The 23,691-nt window shown below is 39.7% G+C and overlaps 3 protein-coding genes across 3 annotated transcripts; all 3 read left to right on the forward strand.

Moving 5' to 3' along the window:
- Nucleotides 1–145: 145 nt before the first annotated feature.
- bloc1s1 (biogenesis of lysosomal organelles complex-1, subunit 1) lies at nucleotides 146–2,435 on the forward strand. Its single transcript, XM_079747295.1, has 4 exons — nucleotides 146–312; nucleotides 494–566; nucleotides 1,167–1,299; nucleotides 1,653–2,435. The coding sequence occupies exons 1-4, from the start codon at nucleotides 252–254 to the stop codon at nucleotides 1,761–1,763; spliced, it is 378 nt and encodes a 125-aa protein (XP_079603421.1). The 5' UTR covers nucleotides 146–251; the 3' UTR covers nucleotides 1,764–2,435.
- A 1,651-nt stretch (nucleotides 2,436–4,086) lies between these two features.
- Nucleotides 4,087–5,958, forward strand: rdh5 (retinol dehydrogenase 5 (11-cis/9-cis); the record flags this gene model as incomplete). The annotated part of the gene is given in 5 exon segments (XM_079747560.1): nucleotides 4,087–4,118; nucleotides 4,248–4,570; nucleotides 4,771–5,068; nucleotides 5,070–5,281; nucleotides 5,738–5,958. Coding segments are annotated over 5 exon segments (1,086 nt in total).
- A 3,219-nt stretch (nucleotides 5,959–9,177) lies between these two features.
- Nucleotides 9,178–17,418, forward strand: gls2b (glutaminase 2b (liver, mitochondrial); the record flags this gene model as incomplete). The annotated part of the gene is made up of 17 exons (XM_079748608.1): nucleotides 9,178–9,240; nucleotides 9,576–9,700; nucleotides 11,315–11,444; nucleotides 11,604–11,683; nucleotides 11,935–12,098; nucleotides 12,288–12,346; nucleotides 13,052–13,084; nucleotides 13,594–13,652; nucleotides 13,801–13,867; nucleotides 14,324–14,374; nucleotides 14,498–14,674; nucleotides 15,050–15,181; nucleotides 16,256–16,348; nucleotides 16,435–16,496; nucleotides 16,888–16,964; nucleotides 17,114–17,177; nucleotides 17,268–17,418. Exons 1-17 carry the CDS (start codon nucleotides 9,181–9,183, stop codon nucleotides 17,416–17,418), a joined length of 1,584 nt encoding a protein of 527 aa, XP_079604734.1. The 5' UTR covers nucleotides 9,178–9,180.
- Nucleotides 17,419–23,691: the final 6,273 nt, after the last annotated feature.

Genomic DNA, 23,691 nt, shown 5'->3' on the forward strand with positions numbered 1-23,691 from the left:
TGCATTCTCCGATATATGCAACAAAAAGGAAATATATACAACACACTACGATATCCCAGAACCTCCATGGACGTACCACGGATGTATGGCTTTTAGCTACCCCGTGATAATGCACGTGATTGGCTGACGAGCAGGCTATCTGAAGTCTCGTGATAGCAGATCCATTACTGCTTTAGATTTTAGATACAAGCCTGCCATATTAAAATAAATGTAAACACGAACAACACATCATAAACGTCACCGCTAACACAATGCTTTCCCGTTTATTAAAGGAGCACCAGGCGAAGCAAAACGAGCGCAAAGAGCTCCAAGGTGAGTTTCAGAAAATTGAAATTGATAGCAATATTGCTAGCTTAAATGCTAAAAACACTGTGGGTAGTCCACATGAGTAAAGCCTATCTACAGCGAAATATAGATGACTTACCGATCGCAATGGTTGATGAACAATGTGCCAACGTCTGCATTTAAATGTATTGTGATTAATTTCGCACAGAGAGAAGAAGACGCGAAGCCATTGCTGCGGCTACCTGTCTGACAGAAGCTTTGGTGGACCACCTTAACGTTGGGTACGATGTGACTTGATATGTTCAGTCAGGTGTGGTACCTGACCTATTCAGGTTCATTTTAATCTGCATAGCCGGTTAACTGCAAACATTTATTTAGTTTTGCTATTTTTTTTGTGTTGGATAGATTAGAAGTTTCCTCTTATCATTTATTAGGCATAACGTTACAGATAACAAAATATGTTCATCGATTGATCATTGTAAAACCTGTGGCATAACCTGGGCAGCATGACAAGGGATAATCAACTTTGAAAACAATATTTGGTCACAGAAAGCACAATGATTTAAGACCTATCAATCACATAGTATTAGTCTGTGTTGCGTTTGAACATGCAGAAGCATATTCACATTTCGACCTGGTAACCGCAGTGCAAGTTAACATTGGCTCGTAGCACCAACTGCCATCGAGATGAATGATTAATACATTTAACAGATGAATATGAAATGTTGTAAACTTGTATGGATGAAATAAGAGAACTGCCTGTTGCTAGTAAAGATGCTACATGGTACACAATGGAACATTAGTGATGTTTCACTGTGTTATATCGTCATGTACCAAGGGTTAAGGTCACAGTGCACCACTGATGTGTGCCTTGTTTTTAGGGTAGCCCAGGCATACGTTAACCAGCGCAAGTTGGACCATGAGGTGAAGACTCTCCAGGTGCAAGCCAGTCAGTTTTCCAAGCAGACGGCCCAGTGGATCAGCATGGTGGAGGGATTCAATCAAGCCCTAAAGGTATGCTCATCTGTATATTAAGATGCCTAGTGTTGACAAGGTGTCATTAGCCACAAAATATATTTTCCTGTAGGGAAAGTGGTGTATAAACTATTTTCATGTAAAGTAACTAATAAACATATTTGTCTAGCATGCAACTTACAGCTGCATCTTTAAATCGACTCATTGCTACCCCTTGTGGGCAATATAGTAATCAAAACTTGTGATTGTGCCTTTATTGCTTTCGATTAAACTCACCCTCTGAGCTGGCACCATGCATCCATATGTGGCATGTCAACGTACAGTTGAAATCCATCAGCCTTTTAGACCGCAGAAAGTCGCCAAATGCAAAACAATGTCCATTCTTTTGATAGGAAATTGGAGATGTGGAAAACTGGGCTCGGAGCATTGAGATGGACATGAGGACAATAGCCACTGCGTTGGAGTATGTCCACAAGGGTCAGCTTCAGTCGGCCTCATCCTAAGCATGAGGAGGATGGACGTGTCATGAACTGCCAGCTTCAAAGCTGAAACCCCAGTTGCTCTGCAACAACAGGCATATCAGAAATATGGAGATCAGGAGACCAGCCCTCGTTTTAACACAGATGACTTTGAGACGCCTGATGCTCCCTGCTGAGCCCAGCTGGAATTGTGCTGAATACTGTGGTGTTCAATGAATAGCTGAAGAAATGTATTTATAATATGTGCAAGGCTGCAATGTTTATTTTCAATATATTTACTGTTTGGTACTCACAAATCATGTTCCCTTGCTCCTTTAACTGCTGATCAATAACTTAAGCAACAACACAGCTGTGTTCAGTTTATCAGTGCACAAGTGGCTGTTCATGTAAAACGGAGAGCAACTGTCAACTGTGACTGAGAAAAGGGTGAGATGTGTGAAATTGGATTTTATTGACATGTAATAGCTTTAAGAGGCCGTGAACAAGATTACCTCTTGTGTTCTTTACCATGGTAGCACTATCGCTACTTGCCCTGAGGTAGGCTTTTACACTTTTAATCCCTCTGTTCTGTATTTTATTTTTTTCTTTAGCCAAAGTTTGTTCAAAATATTCCACATCTAGCTGAAAAGCTAGCTGTAACATCTTAATAAACACGCACTAAAAGAGTTAATTCTTTGTGTTGCTATTTAAAACATGGCAAAGCTTGATTAATCCATCAGTGGAATGCGTTTGGTTGAGGAGGAAAGTTATGCCACACCGAGCATGTGGCAAGTGGCAACCACACTTTACTGTTCTTTATTTCTGCATCTTGCATGCCAAGAAGTCAGTCAGTAGATACCATGCTTTTATATGGTTCTAATAATGGTCCCTTTCGCTACAGATAAATATATGCTTATCTCATTATAAAAAGGGGAATTTTAATAATATAACAATTCACTTAAACTTTGACACACATGACATGACTTGTTAAGCTATTTCCATTGACGTATAGAAGTGCCAAAATTGACTGAACTAACCAATAGCACTACCAAGAGCGCTTTCTTACAGGTCACATGTTCATTGGACTTTGACATTATGCCTCACCAGATTATATCAACAAATGTTACGGACACCCATCTTCACATCTGGTGCGATACATGTTTCCTGAGGTTTATTAGATCAGTATTACGAAACCAGCTGCTTGAAATATTTTTTTTGCAAATGATGCCAAAATAACTGGTGAATACACATACACAATGATGAGTACATTGTAATCTTTGATTCAGTGTTTTTTTTTTCACTAAGAAGGCATACACATATTTGAAAACACACGGTCACAAACAAAGCAAATGCCTACGGAGTGGGGATTATGAGTCGCAGGCTTTCAGGCTTGTCTTGGGGGATAAACCTTGTGTGGATAAAACCTTTACCCGGACCAACTTTCCCTTGGATCAGAGAGCAGTCCAAGAGGGAACGTGAAGCCCAAGGGAAGCCTGTTGACCTATAGAGACGTGGAAAAGGTAAGGCATTTCATTTAGTTTGTTCGATATTCCAAGAACATAAAAAGTTGTAAACATGTTTCTAAAGGTATTTACATGGAAGAGCCATACAGGACTTTGGTCAGCAGTACTGAGGTGTACAAGCAGAGGTCTCTCTTTTTACTTTAATTTACTAGCAAACCGATCCCAACAACCTGCGGCCAAGAGAATAAGCAATGATTAGAGATAATATAAATATAAATCATTATTTTGTAAATATTTGTTTTCTGAGATCTGATTTTTGGTTGAAGAGGAATAATAATAGTGAATTATAAACAATTCAATGAATTCTATTTTTTTATTAAATATTATTTATTTAGAAGTTGAGTCAGGATTTTGTCCATATGACACATTCTGAGGCATGCAATCATAATTTAACCATATAAATGTAGATGGATGACAGGTTATCTAAACATCTTGTGTTACTCAAACTAATTAACCAAATAGAATCCTAATAATCGGGTTCTTAGTAGTCAGAAGCTTATGTGGAATTAAAAGTGTGCAGCGATACAAAAGGTCCCACTCTGGTGGGAGTGCTGTTATTTCACCATGCAGCTCTTTGTTCCATAAGAGCATTATAAAAAGATTTCTCATGTGCTAAGAACGTTGTTGGGTTACAAATTAGGCAATCAGTCATTAAAGAAACACAGTCTGCCAACAAATCTATAGTGCTTCATGAGGAGAGGTGTGTACATGTTTACTAGTCATCATAACTATGTTAATGCTATTCCAAAACTGATATTATACTTACTTATTTATTGTTTTCCATTATCTTCACAGCAACCAACATCTTCTTCAGGTCATCCCCAAATAATATATTTTCATGCAATATGATTACAGAGTGTCTCTATGACCTTCTAGGGTAAGATTATTCTATATTGTCTGTGAATAAATGTGGTTTAACGATGTCAAGATGCAAATCATTCTTTATAATGGCAATGGCTATCAAGGTCAGTTCAGGCACAAATTTTACTTTCGTCACTTTCATCAGGGAGAATGCACTGCTGTACGTCTCGGCCACCTTTGTGGTGCTGTGGATCGTGGGCTGGCTCTACCGAGACAGCCTGGTGATTGAAAACGTCACTGAAAAGTATGTCTTTGTGACGGGCTGCGACTCTGGGTTTGGGAACCTACTTTGCCACAAGCTAGACGGTAAGGGTTTCCGGGTGCTGGCGGCCTGTCTGACGGAGAAGGGTGCCGATGACCTGAAGAGGGTGTCAGGACCTCACCTTAAAACAGTCCTACTGAATGTGACCTGTCTGGACAGCATTCAGAAAGCAATGGAGTGGACCAAAAAGGAGGTCGGCGATAAGGGTGAAATATAATTTTTGAAAGGTTTATTTGTAATAAAAATACAAATATAAATTTAATATCGTATAAATAACTAAATGTAATATTTTTCAGATAAGGCCAGGGATTTTTTGAATGGTTTTGTAGGTTTTGTGTTTGGCTTTTGAGATGATCATGTTTTGAATGCTGCTTGCAATACCTTAGTTTTCTCACTTTTGTTCCAGGTCTATGGGGCATCGTGAACAATGCAGGATACTCTCTGCCTATGGGCCCCACAGAGTGGATGAAAGTGGAGGACTTCCACAAAACGCTGAACGTCAATTTGAACGGAGTGATAGCCATGACCGTGGCCTTCCTGCCGCTTGTCAAGCTGGCCCGTGGCAGGGTCGTAAACATAGCATCGGTCCTGGGTCGGGTCGCTGCCAATGGCGGTGGATACTGCATCTCCAAGTTTGCCGTAGAGGCCTTCTCCGACTGCCTCAGGTCTGCCCTCCATCATCATCAAAGGCAGAGTGTGTGTGTATACTGCACCAGTCTTCTTCATTATCTGCTCTGTTCTTTTGTCTATTAGGAGGGATATACACTACTTTGGAGTCAACGTTTGCATCATTGAGCCAGGGTTCTTCAAGACAGCCGTGACCAGCCTTGATCCCTTAGAGAAGGAGCTGCATCGTCTGTGGAACCAGCTCAGTCCTGAGGTGCAGGCCAGCTATGGAGACAAGTACCTTGATAAGTGTAAGGGGAAAACCGCCGAGGAGGAGGATGATGCTGCACCGTTAATGGATAACTGATGAAGATCAAAGATGGCAGATCAAAGGGATTCAAATCAGCACAATTCGGGCCGTTTCATCAGCAAAGTTGAAGTACTATCTGTCTATCTTGATTAGTGATTAAGCTTGACAAGAACCTTCAAACTAGATTGCATTTGTGAGCTCACTGCTATCTTAAGGGTAAATCCAAACAACTGGGATACACTTTATACAAGGTAGTTGTAAAACAGAATTTGAATAATATAACAAATTAGTCTGAGAATGGATTTTGCCGGCTTTCATAAGTCAAAACAAATGAATAGCTTTAAGTGACATTGTCTTTATTTTATATTAAGTAAACATATTTTGTATCAGGGATACATATTTAACAGAGAAAGATGGGATAAATAACTTGTTGCTCAACTTTTCATGTGATTTCCAGATATCAAGATCCAGCGTTTGATTATGAATGGCATCTGTGACAAGGACCTAGCCAAGGTGACCAACTGCATGGAACATTCCCTGACAGCTGCCTATCCCCGAACCCGATACAGCGCCGGCTGGGATGCCAAGCTCCTCTGGATTCCACTGTCCTATATGCCTGCCTGTGTGGTGGACATTGGGCTGAAGTTGGTTATGCCACGGCCTTCAAAGAGTGTGTAAGAAAAGAGATAGGAAATAGGACAATAGTTTCAGTCTCTGCCTTCTTATTTGGATGCACACCATTTCTGCCTGCAATACAACCAACAACCAAGCTACCAAGGGACATTGCAGACCTACCCATGAAAAACACAAACACACGAGATAGTACCTTTAGGGATCTCTTGTGAATATTGAAAAAATATAATAACAATAACAAATAACATACTATTTAGATAGTGTATAATTTACTTGATGCATTGTTTGTTTACAATACTTGTGCCTTGTTGCCAGTGTTATTTATGGTCCTTAAATGTAAGACCTTTTCAAGGAACATTCAAAGCAATATTATGATGAATGAAGGATGGACACAAGGAGTTATTGTCATAATTTTTGCTCTTGTTTAATGTGTTTAATATCAATAAAATGAATGATGCTAGGGAACACTGCAACAATGTCTTTGTTTTGTATCATAACAGAAATTGTTCCACGAAATGTGACCCAAAAAACATGTTTATACGTATAGAATACTTATGGCCTGTTGGAATTTTACATGTTGAACTAATCCTTTGATCACAGGCCTAACAAAATAAACAATAATAAGAGAAGCACTGTATACTATCAAAAAGGTATTTATAAAATTATGGATTCATTGATTAAAGTATAGTCGTTATTAGGCCAATTGTAGGCAGTATAACTATGATTCAACTGTTCTAATTGAGAAGGTGACATCATTTATTGTGCCGACTCATTTAATGGACATTTCACAAGGTGGTGCTATTGAGTCACACATCATGGTGGACTAACATGCGCAGTGTTTTCAACCCAAGCAAGAAAATGACCCTATATTTATCATAGTTATCATACTATGAATAGTATATATATTTCTTAAAATGTACCATATCATAAAATAAACTACATATACATCGACTTTCTATTCTAATTAGGCTAATATAATCGTCCTACCTGGTTTTTAAGCTTTTTTGTTGCACATATGAATCAGCCAGATGAGCTGTGGTTTTATTTAGGGATTCTATTCCAGATAGATAACCGATCGTCTATCAATCAAAAGGGCTGACCTGCTTCAATGATTCAAGTACACATCAACATATCGAGTGCAACAATAACCTATTATTTGTGATTTACTTTTGTTTGTCAGCCATAAATAACTTGTCTTCTGATTGGGCATTGCATCCTGTCATTCTGGCAACACATGGGGACGTCAAATTCCTGGACAGCTGCCAACATTTTAAAGGACCCCGGACAACTTTACATTTTGTTTTCCAAGTCAGTCGAACGCCGTTTACCTCGCTTATATGTGCCTTATCCAGAATAGCTGGAGAGGGGCCCGACATAAGTGAGGTGTCAGATACTCCACCGAGGGGTCAGCTTACTCTGTTGTGGAGCTATAGTGTAGTCTTGTTTAACCATGCACTCGTTGAAAGAGATACGCATGTCAAGTAAAGTCGTGGAGTTTTTTGTCAAAGATTTAAAGAAGCGTGTTTTGAGGGACGCAGTGGCGGGTCTCCACACTGTTGTTCCCCCCGCACTATGTCGAAGCACAAAGGCGTCACACTTGTACCAGCGAAGCTCTTTTTACACGGACCATGTGAATATGTAAGTTGTGAAGACTTGAAACGGCACGTTTTCCTCATTCATACACATTAAGTGTTGGCTAAAGAAGCCCTGTTAAAAAATGTGGAGCACGCTTTTCCTTTGTATTGCGTTATTGTATCTGAGTGCAACATGGAACATTTAAATGAGGTGTAAGGGCCTACCCTACATATATTGTCCTCCCAATGACCATGTCTTTCATTTAAATATGAATAATATAAACATTAACAATTTTGGATTTAGAAAGGATTCATATTATTATATATAATATAATGTATTTAAGGGTTTCCAGCGAATGAAAGTGACTTCCAGACTTCCGTCACTTCCAGAAGGTTTCTCTGAGGGCTCTAGGCCTATTGGATAGACACCCTCTGCTGATTATTTTCTGTCTGGCAGGTCTACTCTGTACAAGCTGTACTCATTTAGGCGTCTTTGGTTTCTAGACAGTTGATAGCTGAGTTGTGTAATTGCTGACTCGTGAGTCATGTTCTGCAGGTTCTGCTTTAGGAAATGACGGTACAGAAGAATGTTTATCATAATGGAGACCTTTTTAGTTGGTAGGCCTAATAATGCTCAGGCTATCCTTCCACCCTTGCGGTATTGCTGATTTGGTACGGCCACACTGAACGCGTTACGCGCGTTAGAGGCGTAGAAAATCGACATTTTTGCATAGGGAACCATTGGTTTAGGCGCGTTGATGCGCGTAACGCGTTCAGTGTGGCCGTAGGAGGAATGCTTAAATAACTATCTGATACTCATGGTTGATGAAACAGTTAAGCAAATGGTGGTGTGGCAATCATCTACATTGTTTGGGCTTATCCCTGAAGATATCCGCCTTGGCATTGCTATTACAGCCAGCTTCATCACAGATGCTGCCCTTGTTTTATACTGGTGTGTGTGTGTGTGTGTGTGTTTGTGTGTGTGTGTGTGTGTGTGTGTGTGTGTGTGTGTGTGTGTGTGTGTGTGTGTGTGTGTGTGTGTGTGTGTGTGTGTGTGTGTGTGTGTGTTTGTTTGTGCTTGTGTATGCTCGTCCCCACATCACCATTGCTGCCACTGGTGGTAAATCCTGTCTGATTGTTGTTTCTTGGTGTGTGGACAGCAGATTAACCGTTGAGGAGCTGTGTGTTGATGCGTGGCAGTTAACGGTGCAGCTAGACTAGAGAATACTGCACCACTGGAGCAGCTGTAACCTTCGGTAGAAAGTGGAGCAAAGAATAAATCATCCTGCACATTTTTTGTCTGAATGAAGCTTCAGGGCCATGCCCAAGAGTCAAGGAGGACCAGACGCCAGACTTAAAGTCCCAAACTAGCAGGACTTGTTCAGCGGATAACATGTTTACACACATCGCAACTATGCTAATTAATATGATTAGGATCTTCTCAGACCGTGATGGTAAAAGAACATTTACTGCAATCCCACAGAACTTTCATACAAACCCGTCCTTTGGCTTAACGCACAAAATCATTTAATAATCAAATCAATATTTTTTAAGTTCAAATAATGAATTTAGAACAGGTGACATTCAGGATTCTTTTTGTTAACACTCATAACACACATTAGGTAATTGCAATGTTGTCACTATGTTTAACAGATGTATACGCAAAAAATCCCTTTATTCCCGAGTGGAAGACATGCTGTTCTACACCATTACAGATGGACGGGAGAAGGTGCCGATCTCCTATTTCACCTCAGTAAGTATGCAGTCTGCAGATATGGCCAAAACCTCTAAAATAACCGATTGTATTTATTTTACCACCTCCTTCTCTGGTTTTCCACCCATCTCCCCCGGCTGGAGAGAGATCTGTGTAATTAATGAGAGGAGTCAATTAGTGAAATGAGCAAGCTTAGTGTGAGTATGGAGCGTTAACATTGCAAAGATTTCTGAACCTGAGCATTCCTTTCACTGGTGGAGTATTTATTAACTAGAATCTCTGCAGAGCTCCGACAATAACTGCTTCAAGATACTGATTTATGAGATGATTTTGATTTCATTAAAACAACTGTTTTAATTTAACTCTGAATGCAGGCCCTAAGGAAAACTGGTCTTCACCCATCTGACCCTCGACTGAAGTGCAGCATGGAGAAGCTTGAAAATGCAGAGCAGGATTCGGTTGGGGGGGAAGTGATGATGGACCGAGACCTGTTCCACAAGTGAGAGAGTGGGGCATGTCGATTGATTAGTTGTGGTTATTGTCAAATTGGTCAAATATTTTTTAACTATGTTCTGAACAAACGTATCCTACAGAAGTTTAAATTTTAAAGTTGAATAACTGAATGTAAAGAAAGATTTTACAATAACAAAGGACTTTATATCATCAATTATTTAAGAGATTCATCTTTATTACAAATACAGAAGGTAAATTGATTTGCTATAAAGATCAATCAACAAAATAATAATTTTCTCATCATATATCTAAATTAAAAAGATCATGATACATGCTGCCCACATAGCCCTAACTACTGATTGTCAGTTCGCAGGCCAGGAACATCAACTCTCCTGTTTCTAAATATAAAGGTAATTTAAACAGACGTTCCCATATTGGCCACAATATTGTTGCCTAATAATAATAAATAATTGATCTGGGGATAGAGAGTATGGTTGAACCAGGTCTATGGTTTCGCAGATTGTGAGTAAAAAGAATCCCTTGAATCGAAGCTCATACAGTGGCTGTGAAACCTGACCGCTATCACCACTGATCCTCACTCTAATGCTTGTTCAACTCCACTAGCAGCGATGACAAGACTGCTATTTTTACACAGGGCTCCTAATATTCCATGATGATGAAGGACTCTATCCCTATCGGTGTTCTTCACCCCTCCCATCCACTCTATTACTCTCTATCTTTCCCTACGCAAACACGCACACACGCACGCACACACACACACACACACACACACACACACACACACACACACACACACACACACACACACACGCCCGTCCCTAACCCACACACAAATACACATACAGGGCTGTTGGTTCATGGGGCCTTTGAGGGCCTCTCTTTCCCTGGCTCAGATAGATTTCCAGCAGGTGCTGTCACTCACATATTCCCTAGTGAGAAGGTGCGCTGTTCTCAACCTCTGACCTCTGCCCTACTTTGTGTGGACACACTTTGACAAAGTCAGGAAATGGAAGGGTAGAAGGAAATTCTAATTATATGCTATTTGAAGTGTCTTGTCACTAGCTGTAAAAGCGTCAAGCCGTGGTGTCTACAGGGCTGCCTGTACAGGTTTGATAACGTTGTTATTGAAGTGCAAGTTCTGACATTATGCAATATGCTTGAGAATTATTTATTATTTATTATTTTTAATTTTTTTTCTATATTATTCCATTTCAGCAGCCGTCCTTTTCTGCCCACTAGGAGTCATGATTTATTGGTGCCATTTGAAATAAAACAACATTGAAAAATAACCTTAAATTGGTATTCTCATTGTTTGGGTGGCTCATGTCCCGGCTATAGGGCATGACGAAGATAGGACCAGGGAAAAGACAGCCTATCAGGGTCATCACCTTACTCACTCCCTAACTTGCTCTGCAACATAGAGACAGACAAGACAGAACAGCACTTCTGCTACATAGAAATAGAGAAGAATGAAACACAAGCAGAGATCAATGATGAACATGATATACTGGCAACAGGGCCGTGAACCAATTGATCACAGTCTTTGTATTTAGGGAGGCCTATAATCTTTTCATAATCATAATCATAACCTTTGCATAACTGTTTAAATGTGTTTAACAAGATTATCATTTCATTTCAGATGTGTTGAAGGAAACCTCCTCCTTTTGATCCAAGCTTTCAGGAAAAAATTCATCATTCCTGAGTTTGATGCATTTGCAAAAAAGATCAATGAAATCTACAAAACTGTGGAGAAGCAAAGAGATGGGCATGTAAAAAAATATTTGAAATGGCTTTTTGTAAATAATTTGAATAAATGGTTGCATATTTCACATAGATTATGTGTAATGGTTTTTCATCAATGAAGCTTTTAATTCCAAACATCAATTACATAAGTAATCGCTGGTTATTATTGTGTCTCCTGGTCCCAGGTAGCAGACTACATCCCCCACCTAGCAAAGTTCAGCCCGGACCTGTGGGGAGTGTCTTTGTGTACAGTGGATGGTCAGAGGTAAGAAAAACAAGACGCTCAATAGTTGAGTAGTACTCAATACATTGTAAAGCAAACAGCAAATCATTTTGTTGATTTTGTCTTACTGGCATCATCTCGGATGCGTTACCTGGTATTTTTGGAATACTTACCCATTAGTGTGTAAAGATATTTTCCATTCTACAAATCACATATTGTCAGACATAAATCGGAACATTATTTACATTGTTCCCGCTTTGTGTTAATTAAAATGACTTGTTGTTCTCGTTCAGACACTCTGTGGGAGACACCAAGCTGCCATTTTGTTTGCAGTCATGCGTGAAGCCTCTGGAGTACGCCGTCGCGGTGCATGAGGCGGGGACAGAGAAGGTGCACCGCTATGTGGGGATGGAGCCCAGCGGACTGAAGTTCAATCAGCTGTCACTCGATGAAGAAGGTCAGGAGCACTTTAAGGAACTGGAAGGACATCTTGTTATTAATCAATCATGCTCAAATCTAGTTTGGAGGTTTTGCTCTGCAAGATCTACATATTTATCTAATTCAAACAAAATAATTTGCACAATTAAAGTTGCGGTTCCGAGTTTTTCTAATTAAAAGTTGATTTGTACCTGTATTATTCTCCCAGACAAACCACACAACCCTATGGTTAATTCAGGAGCTATCCTGATCAGCTCTCTTATCAAGGTAAACATCATGCACTCAAAATGTAAATAATAGACCCGGGGTATCCTACACTTACATATTTACAGGTCACTTCAGTGCATTTGAACCAGATGTATTCTCACGAATCGGACTAGCTCAAATGTTCTGACCAATCAGGGCATCTCTGCCCTGTTCGGTACGGGAATCCATCTTGCCTGTCAATCAAATCAGCACTCAGAGCATTATCATCGGTCCACTCAGGTGCGTGAATGCACCTGCAGTGACACATAGAAAGGGGGGGGATTTTTTTTTGGATGGTTTATTTTATAAATCATACCCTCTCCTGCTTTTTCTTTGCTCTTTCTCTCTCTTTACAACTCTCATCTCCCCTATAGCGACATTAACCCCTTTGACTCAACTCAGCCATATTATCTAAGCACATTGGGAGTTATTTATTCAACCCTCAGTTCCTATATTTCGTTGTGTCTATGTCTATTTGGGAGATTGGAACGTAGATGCCTAAAGTGTTCGTCTGAGCACCAGTGCTGAACCCTCATTCTGTCACCTTGTTCTCTCAAATGATGATGATAACTCTACCCGCTTGGGTCATTGATCAGAAGGAAAAGTGTGCCGCATTGTAAAATTAGCTGTTGAAGTAATACCAGATAACAGCTCTACCCTGTGATTCATGTGACATTTTATGTTTTTGTCTTTTTGTAATATGTCACTCTCATTCTGTTCCCGTAGCCTGGTTCAAACAAAGCAGAGAAGTTTGACTATGTAAGTATATAAGGATCTCAAGAATAGTTCCTGATGCAATGGTCATTTAAAGGGGTAATAAAGCCAATGTTTTTAGGTTTGGTTTTTACGTGGTTATATGTCTTGTGTGATTCCCAACATCGTGATGCGTTCCTGTTACTAAAATATGACTGCAATCCAGAGAGAACAGGTGTAAAATCGTAAAATCTCTGACAACCAATTTGTGAACGTTCTACTCTTCCATCTGGGCAGCGGTTGATTTTGATGTCCTTGTCTGAGAGTGTTAGGCTTTAAGATAGTGCCATTGTTTGTGTGGTGCATTTCATATACAACTTTTCTCATTATAGCAATCATACAAAATCAATTTACCACTAAATTGCCGTGAGACATGACCATGAGGATAGCACATCTGCTAGACCCCAAAAAGATTGAAGCTGAGACTCTCAAAGCATGCTCCCTCACACTTTAAGGAAACTTAAATAGTGAACAGGGATGTATGATATTTACTATCGTCATAATTGTTTTTATAGGTGATGGAGTTTGTGAAGAAGATGGCGGGCAACACCTATGTGGGATTCAGCAACGCCACGTGTGTATCCCTCTCTCTACTAAATCAAATCCCTGGTGTAAATACTGGGACTGTTATAGTTATAGTGTACAGTGCTCTGGCCTCTCTGCTAACTTGCTCCATTATTAATGCATCGATGTTGACCCTATTTATTGCTTCTCTGTCTCAGGTTCCAGTCAGAAAAAGAGACAGGCGACAGAAATTTTGCTATTGGATACTACATGAAAGAAAAGAAGGTGTGTGATACAGAACAGTTTGCTAGATAGTGCAGATCTGTAAAATGCATCATAAGCCTAGAGTTACAAGGCAGGGAGTTCAAATCTATTACTTTTAACACATAAACCTCTTGTGTTTATTGCTTCAGTTTAATGTATTTGTTTTTCAGATGAACAGTTTAAAAGTAAGATGCTACTCTGTTGAAAAGATGGTCGCTCAGAAACCTACATTACAACTCATATCTACATACAAATGTGTTCTATGATAACAAGGATATGTGATTCATTTGAGTAACACATTTAAAAAGGTAGTGTTAATTTGGCAGAAGAGCCATTTCCATAGAACCTCACCTCACCTCAGATATAATCTTACAAATCTTGACATTCTGTTTTGTAGTTAATGTGCTATGCTAGTGCACTTCATTAAATGAAATACTCTGTCATTGTTAAATGATTGCATGCATAATGTATCCACAGTGCTTTCCTGAAGGAGCAGACATGATCGATGCTCTAGACTTCTACTTCCAGGTAAATGAAAATAAAATGTGACATTGAGAAAGAACATTTAATTAGATATTTAATAAGAATAATGATGAAAAATAAATAAACACACTATCGAATCATCATAACCAATACATCCTTGTCTTTTAGCTTTGTTCCATTGAGGTGACCTGTGAATCAGGAAGTATCATGGGGGCCACTCTGGCTAATGGAGGGATCTGTCCAATCACAGGGGAGCGTGTTCTGAGTGCTGAGGCAGTCCGCAACACCTTGAGTCTCATGTACTCCTGTGGGATGTATGACTTTTCTGGACAGATGGCCTTTCATGTAAGTTATGTTGACTGCTGTCAAGTTGGCCTTGTGCTGAATAGCAAATATTTTAACGCAAAGATAACTTTCTAAAAACAATACTGTATGTGTGATCAGTATTCCATTAGGAAATTCCTCTTGAGAGCCTCTTTGAAACATGTTGTTCATTCCCATTATTATTCGGCATATTTATATCAGAATTTTTGAATCAGCCGTAATACATTTCAAACCTCAAAACATATTTATTATCTGTTTGAGGACAGTGGGGTTCTCAGACAGAATTTAAACTAAAAAGAGAGACTTGAATCTTCAAATGTGTACTGGTTTTCCACTGAACAACATCATGGTTGCAGCACAAATTACAGTCTAATAATGCACCCACCAAACCCCCAGGTTGGTTTACCTGCCAAGTCCGGCGTGTCAGGGGCCGTGCTGCTGGTTGTCCCCAACGTCATGGGTGTGATGTGTTGGTCCCCCCCACTGGACAGAGTAGGAAACAGTGTACGCGGAATCCACTTCTGTCAGGTAAGCACTGGATTCACCTGCATAGCACTGGCATTTGATGGTGTGGATAATCTAATCTATAATGGAGTTGAAAATCTAATTTATAATTGTGTGGATAATCAAATCTATCATGGTAAAAATAATCAAATCGAATCTTCCATGTTATAGATAATCTAATCTATCATGATGTTGATAATGTATTCTAGTCTATCATGGTGTTGATATCTAATCTAATCTATCGTGGTGTTGACAATGTAATCTTTTATGTGGTTGATAATCAAATCTTTCCTGGTGTTGATAATCTATTCTAGTCTATCATGGTGTTGATACATTTATTAGACATTACTTTGGTTTAGTTACATGTATTTATACAATCTCATGTTGTATTCTTAATACTTTTAAAGCACCTTCTAAGATGTAATCGTTCTTATGTTAAAGCCTTTTTTTAACATGAACATTCATAGATCTATATTTATGCAAAAATGTCAGACATTTTGTGTGAATTGAGGCAATGTATATGGAATGATAACTGCCCTAACTGACTCACCGCAAAATAACCTTAAACCAAAGTACTGCTATTCCATTCCATTGTTGGGAAGCCACCATGGAATGGTCAAGCAAGCTGTATAGTATGTAGCATGTTTATGTTGGTTTGGATATTTGCAATGTGCAATGATTGCAATCATGTGCCAATCAACATTAATAGTGAGTAATAAGCCACACTTTACACTTCATAGTGTGTGGAGGCGGAGCTCCATTATGCATAGAAGCAATTATTTAGCTAAAATCCAAGGAGAAACTTTTGCTACACGCTCACATAACTGAATGATTGACACTGAATAAGTGAAACCTTTTTCAATAAGTGAAAAAATAAGCATAATTTCTCCCTAGGGTTCTGTTATAAACGATAATCCAATGAATATTGTGCAGCTTTCTCAGAGAAGTAGCTACCAATCAATCAAACAAACAAACCCTGAATGCAGCCAAAATACCAAACTTCCAAAGTATGCACATTTAGCCAATTTGAAAAATTGGTATTCTTAAAATATGATTTGTTCCTGTGACTCAACTTTTCTTGTTTTCTGCTTTCCCCAGGAGCTGGTGTCCTACTTTAACTTCCACAACTATGATAACCTGAGACACTTTGTGAAGAAGCAGGATCCTCGCAGGCCCAGTGGGGATGACAGGGTAAACTTCACTTCAGCTCTGTCTGAGTGGCCAATTTACGGTGCTATGATCGGTCATAAACCATGGGTCTCTTTCTGTGCTTGTAGAACAAGGCTGTGTTCAACTTGATGTTTGCCGCCTACAGTGGGGACGTGTCAGCCCTGAGAAGGTACCACATCTTAAATCTGTTTGAATTGGATATTAGTCTATGAAATGATGTGTTCTGGCTAGACTTACAATGTGGGATTTTCGCTATCCATGCCAGGGTAAGCTTCAACCAAAAAGCATTAAATTGATTAAATTAAGTAAGAATGAGGTGCAGGTTTCAGCTTAAAGGCCTTTTTTATCTAAATTTAGGCTTTGTTTTCAAAATCAATAGTACAGGCAATGTGCGACTACAAATATCCGATTGGATTGCATCGAGGCAAGCACCACTGCCAAAATGAGTAGGCTTTTTATATACTATGAATGAAAAGCAACAGTCCTTTCGAAATACCCATCCTAGTCAACCCGGTTCAAATCCAACCAATAGACTCACTTCTAACCTCCATGTGGTTCAGATTTGCGCTCTCATCGATGGACATGGATCTGAAGGACTATGATTGCAGGACAGCGTTGCATGTTGCCGCTGCAGAGGGTGAGATGACTGGTGCACAAGACCAATACCTGATGTCTGCATAATGCAATACAGTGGAAATAAAAAAAAATGTTTTATACTTTCTCAAAACTAATTATGTTCATTTATTTTGCTTTTGTTTGGTTCCTTAATGTTGTGTTTGCTTTCAGGACACCTTGATGTTGTGAAGTTCCTCACTGAGACCTGTAAAGTGAATCCATTCGTAAAGGACAGGTACGATTTTGATATTTGCTCTAAGACATTGAGCTTTGCTATAATCTGTTGATATTTGCAAAGATCCTTCCTCACGTATGTTTCACGTAGATGGGCTAACCAGCCTGTGGACGATGCCCTGCAGTTTGGACATGACAGTGTGGTGGAGTTACTTAAAGAGTACCAAAAGGTCTGCAGCCAAAACAAACAGCTGCCTCCTGATGGTCCCCCCAAATTGGAAACCGTGGAGGGCATCCTTTGATCAATTTTTCAGGGGAAATCGGGATCCAAATGCAGCCAGCAGAGCAGTTGTCTGATCTCTTCTTTGTGAAAAATAATGGGTCATTATAGCAGGTGTGTGTGTGTGTGTGTGTGTGTGTGTGTGTGTGTGTGTGTGTGTGTGTGTTTGTGTGTGTGCTTATGTGCGTGTGTGTGTGTGTGGGTGTGTGTGTGTGACCACGCTTTATGCACGGTCAAGAGGTAGTTTTATTTGACTGCAATCATGTCGAGGACAAAGCACAAAACATTACCTCAGTGTATCACTGCAACATATTATGCACTGTGCAATTACGCAGCTCAATTTATACAGAGAGCAATTGTATTTGTGTAGAGCACAAGCAACACAACCAGATTTGTGTTCTTTACCACTGGAAAATGCAAAACAGACATCCCCAAACAATTTATAATTGTATTCTAGTCAACCCCTAAAAAGGATGTCTGCTTTGCCTATAAATTCTTTCCTTTATTTATAGAGATTAACCAACTTGAAATCATATTTAAGAGAGGCTGTAGGGGAAACAAGAGGGGTTCTATTCATTGTAAATATGCAATTGTAATTAGTAAGCATTTGTTTATTATACTGTTAAGGAAAATGCATTAACAGGGCCTATGGAGCACAGTAGCCTCCAATTCAAGAAGAGCATTTCCACTATTTTGAACTTTTCAGGGTTCATCTATTTGACTACCGTCAGAAGTTTCTGTATTCTGATTCTATATTTTTGGGATCAGAAGTTGAGCTTTAAATATGTTGTATTTTTGTAAAACAATGCAGATTGCAGACGGGTCGATCCTGCCTTGTGTTCAACACATAAGGGAGAAGAGAAAATATGATGCCAGTATTGAACTTTATTATCCATAGTATGAAATAAGTTTGACTCGACGTGCCTTGGTATTTTTTCTTTTTAGTGGGTGTTGCTGCATGATGGAGCGTCTTTATACAATCTGTTAAATACGTTATGTTTTCAAGTAGAAATGTGGCAATTTGCCACGTGAATGTTTAAATCCAAATGAAGATGTTACCTTTAGCTACCTTTCATTCTATAGAATGTGACGTATCCTTTCCACTAGATAAAAACACAATCCATTCATTGTTACATCTAAGGGGCAGATGGTTGAACATTTTATGTATCTGAACCTTTGAGCAGTTCAGAACTTGCCGTATAATCACCTTGCTAGAATGGATTGGGCAATATGATATAATTTGATCACTTTGAAATCCGGTTAGTGAGACAACTCCAGTAGTGTCCTTAAGATGGCGCTATGGAACCATTATACAATTATTCCTCACCTCTCGGGCTCATCACACCACAAGCATGAAGCAGAACCTATCCCCAAGAGGGGAAACACACTGCAGCAGCTTTGGGTAGGCAGGCAGTAGGGGCCTTGCTCCAGGCCACAAGATAACTTTCCTCAATGGATGTAAGGAATGTTAATTTTAATAATGTTTATAACTCTGAAGTTCCATATATTTTGTATGAATGATATTTATGACTGCAATTTAAATTAAAAAAAAGGATTTGAGATCGAATGCACACGTACTTACGTATTTCTGTCTACAAACTAAACTGGAAATGTAATTGGACTACGCTTGGCTATGGTTCAGCAGGCTGCAAGGATCTATACAATTAGAGCTGGTTAATACCAGTAGAGCAAAACAACAGTCAGACAAAAATACTATTGTGTTTGCTAATTGTCCTCACAGTTTGTCATCCATTCTATTTCTCTTCTAATTCAGAGTTGAACATTTTTATTAACCTCTATCTGCGCAATTCTATTAACCAACACAACAAATTGTAACAATGGATCGTGATTAGACCTGCAAGTGGATTTTTTCCCATGATTAAAAAACAGAACAATTACCTTCTGCCGTAGTGATATTAGAAATGCAGTGACCTTTTAATTGTATTCTGCAGGGATAGATTGGGAGAAAGTGTTGTCTGGGGCTGGAGTGTTGCGTTTCATTCAGATTAACTGCCATTATCGTGGGTAATTAGTCTCCTAATTCTCACATATATCAAATCAACGTGCAACCGTGTAATACTCAGTAAATGAATAATTCAAGCAGCACAATGTGGGTTCAGAGACATTTGAAACATTTATAAATGCTTGGTATCACCACGGAGTGATCAGCAGCCAGTAGGCCAATGGCATAGTGCCTGTAGTGAAGTTGTGCTAATGTGCTTATGCCAATGAACGCTTCACGTGTCGTACAGGCGGGGCATATCATCCATACCATAGGCACCACGCCATAAAAACATTTTCACAGTGTCATACATGTTAACAGTAAATAATGCTACCATATCCAAAAAAAAAAATAATTTAAATAATATAAAAATACTAAGGTAATACATCATCACATTGGTAGCAGTGGAACTGGAAACCCCACAGCATATTGTCATGGAGGTTATTGGGATTACTAAACGTATTAGTGACACAACGGTGGAACAAGGAAAGCGAGGGAAGGGGAAGGCCCCCAGTCATATTACAACTGTGAAGGTGGATGCTTACTTTGACCAGAGGTGTCGACTTGGGGATCATGTGGATAGAAAACAGGGTTTCAGACACAGAGGCTTCAGCTGAGCCCATTGCTGGTGGGTCTGAGTGTCTGTGGATGTTGAGACTGAGCCCAAGCTTCGGCTGACCCTCTGGGGCTCACATTGATCACAGTTTGAAGGAATCTGTGAGTTTGTCTTTGATTTTTTGGAGCTTGGATTTCATGTGCCAGTGCTCATTTGTATGAATTTCGGAAGGCTGCAGCTGAAATACAGACCCCCCCCCCCCCCCAACACATACAAAAACATTTGTCTGTGTTCACATGTGTATTGTGGTTGTCTTGACAATGGGCTTGATGTCAAAAGGACGCATTCAAAACTGGCAAGAACACATAAAAATAGCATTTCTGGTGATCAGGGATAGCTGCTTTCAGCTGGTAGAAGGAGAAACCTTCCAGCATGTCTTATCTACTATGTGTGATACTCCCATCCCAGCAGACTTAATTACAAGCCGATGTGAGAGGGAAAGGAAAGTGCCTTGGTGGGGTCTGAACGTATTTACAGCAGGGAATTATTATGGGAGGTGTAAATCTCCTTTTCGCTTTATAAGCCTTCTCCAATAATAAGCCAGCATTACATTTTTCATAAAACAAAGGTAGGGGGTTGGATGTTGCTTCTCAGGAAAGGTGCATTGCATGCTAACTTATATAATAAAGGGTGGGTGAATAGATAGGAAAGGCAAATCCAAACAGTAAAATGTGCAAGCAGTCTTTTCACATAAATTCAATATAAAAAAGCATGAACATGAGTGTAAAATAGAACAGTAGATATCTATCTGGGGTTTTCTGGAGCACCATCAACACATTGATGCACTCTTTAATGGAGTTAACACTATAGACGACTAGAACTACAATCCCAGCCACTACCTAAGACTGGACCCAGCAGCAGTAGAGCTAGTTTATGTGTTGTTGGTGGGCATGCTGGATTTTTGTCCAGTTTGTAGTTTCACACAAAGTGTTGACACAACATAGTAAAAAATTTAAATAGTTTGTTCATTGTGTACATTGTCATGGGCGCAACATCATCATTTTCTGCTTACACCTGAGCTTCCAAGACCTTAAATACACAAAAAAGCATATATTCAAGGATAATGCACGCTTAATACATGACAAAATACCACAAATCTAAACTAAGACACACACAACTTCGGCGAGATGGAGGTGGCATCAGTCTCTTCCTAGCCTTGGTATACCAGCTGCCAACCAGAGAGACATGCACAAATGCAAGTCTGCAGGTCACAACAATATAAATCAATGGCTTCAGAAATATATTTAATTATTTAATATCTGACCTCTATTACTCAAACTGCAACGAAGAGGTCACTCCAACAAGGCTGGGCACTAAGGACCAGACTCCTAATGACCCCGATGGAAATTCATATTTTCAGTCGGTAAGTTCTCTGAATGTTCTTGTGTGTGAGTGTGTGTGTGCGTGCATGTGTGTGAGTGTGAAGGATTGCCATGAATCTCCTCATTGGAGGTTGAGGAGGCTGGCAGCCATAGTTCAACTTCTCCCATCCAAAGGGCTGGGTGAATGGGGGGGGGGGGGGGGGGGGGGTCATCTCTGTACCATCCCCTCCTCCACAAACATGTGGGTTCAATCTCTATGGGAGAGCAGGACAACACACCGTGTCTGCCTGTGTTGTCATTCATTTCACTGTGAAGCATGTTTGTCACCTTTGAACCCCTATTTAATTTTTAAGAGCATGTTTGTTGAGAAAAAACATTCACAGCCAACCCAGTCTCACAGAAATACGTGACACTGTCACGTCATTTAATCTATTCATTCGTGATCTGGGGCAAGTAATTTCATTTTTTCCGCGCCAAAAGCACAAATTTCTAACAATATGACAGCTTTTGGCCACCCGTTTCTACTTTCACCTTTGATTCAGAGAAATTGTGACAAGTCACGGATATATTTAATGCAGGTGCGCTGCTCTGTAGGCAAACCGCGACGGAAAAAAAGGTAGCTGCTTCATCTCTTCTTTTTAGAATGAGTTTTCGGGCCAAATGTGCTTTTGGCCCGAAAAAAATTGAAATTATGTGTCCCAGATCACAAATGAATAGATTAAATGACGTGACGTGACAGTGTCACATATTTCCGTGAGACTGGGTTGTCACAGCAGGATTGTTTTGTTGTTGTAGAATATAGAGCAGGTGGCAGACTAAAGCAGTTATGGTTATGCTAGCTTTTCAGGTCCTGATGTTCTCATAATTTTTTAATATTCAGGTTTTCTTTATATATTAAATATTTACGGAAAACTTGTTAAAAAACATGATAGCCCCTACATTCACGTCGACATGGGCATAGGAAAAAACAACAATTCAAATGTATGCAAATGTATCATCCCTGTTTAATATAATGCACACTTTGACCAACTAAATGTGCAAAGTAGTTATAGGCCTTTATCACAGAGGTGTAACCGTATGGCATGAAAACAGTTGGAGCTAATTTGGTTAATGATGGGTCTGTAGGCCCACAGTGCCTACATAATTAACACCATAAGATAAAGGCTCTGTGATGAAGGCATATTGGACCGTGGCGTCTTTAGAAAGCCAATCCCAGTGATCTTCATTATGGTGAAGTCCAGAGTCCTGAGGTGACTTATTGTAGTGCACATCGTGGCCCAACAGAGGTCAGGTCATTCATCATTTAAATGCTGAAGTCTGGCAGCGAGACTTGTCTGTCGACATAGTGATGACAAAAAAAAAGTCTGACCTTCATTGGACTTTGTTTTGGATTGACATTTGAGGAAGTTGTGAGCAATGCTTCCAAACATTCATAGCTCAGTTGAGCACCATCAGTAGCTGTTAAAAAGATAAAGCCATCATCAATGCTCTAGCAGAAATCATCTTAAAACAGAATAAAAGGTCAGTATATTATTCCCAACTGACCATCTTACTTTTTTGCCAATTGGTTTCCCACGGAAATTACATTACAAAGAGATGGGAGCGGGACCATGAGCAAAACTAGGAATTCATGTAAATTCACACATTTTCAAACCTGGGAATGAATAATGTTTCTCTCTTTATACGTTCATACTGTTTGGTCTGGTACTTCAAAGCTTTCTGACGGAATCATGTCGTGAGAACAACAGAGCAATTGGGTTTGGTGTTTTCCATGTGGAGAAGATGGAAGAAGGCACCGCACGAATCAACCAGGGTATCTAGCACATTTGAATCAGAGTGCAAGCGAAAATTAACACAATCTGATCTGTTGAAAGCTTAAAACAACAGGCATTTAAGGGTAATTATACTCCTTTTATAGCCTATTGCTCGACGCCTTAGTTTTTATATATAGCCCTAGAGAACACGCATTAAGCAAAGGACATTCTATGTCATGTACTCCCCACAAATTAACACCTTTATTGATATGCAACACCATCCTGCAGCCTATTTGATCGATAAAATGTAAATAATAGACAATGCAGCTCTTTTCTTTTTAAATAATTGGGACAACACAGTGCAGGAGGAGACTGCCATAAGTTGATGGTTAGTCACTGTGTTGTTCATACCCGAAAGGAAACATTAGCATAGAAATCTGTATATTATACGGTAGTCACAGTAAAGTGGCACTGGCTGTGCCCTTGGGCCAAAAAGGTCACTCCTACTTATCTCCATAGGAAGCCCTCCCCCGCCCACCCACTCCACTGTGGCTCCCTAAAATAACAGCCGGTCCCATGCCGGTAACCCCATTAAAAATTG

This window comes from Pollachius pollachius (assembly GCF_949987615.1).
Source record: "Pollachius pollachius genome assembly, chromosome: 12".
Taxonomy (NCBI): Eukaryota; Metazoa; Chordata; class Actinopteri; order Gadiformes; family Gadidae; genus Pollachius; species Pollachius pollachius.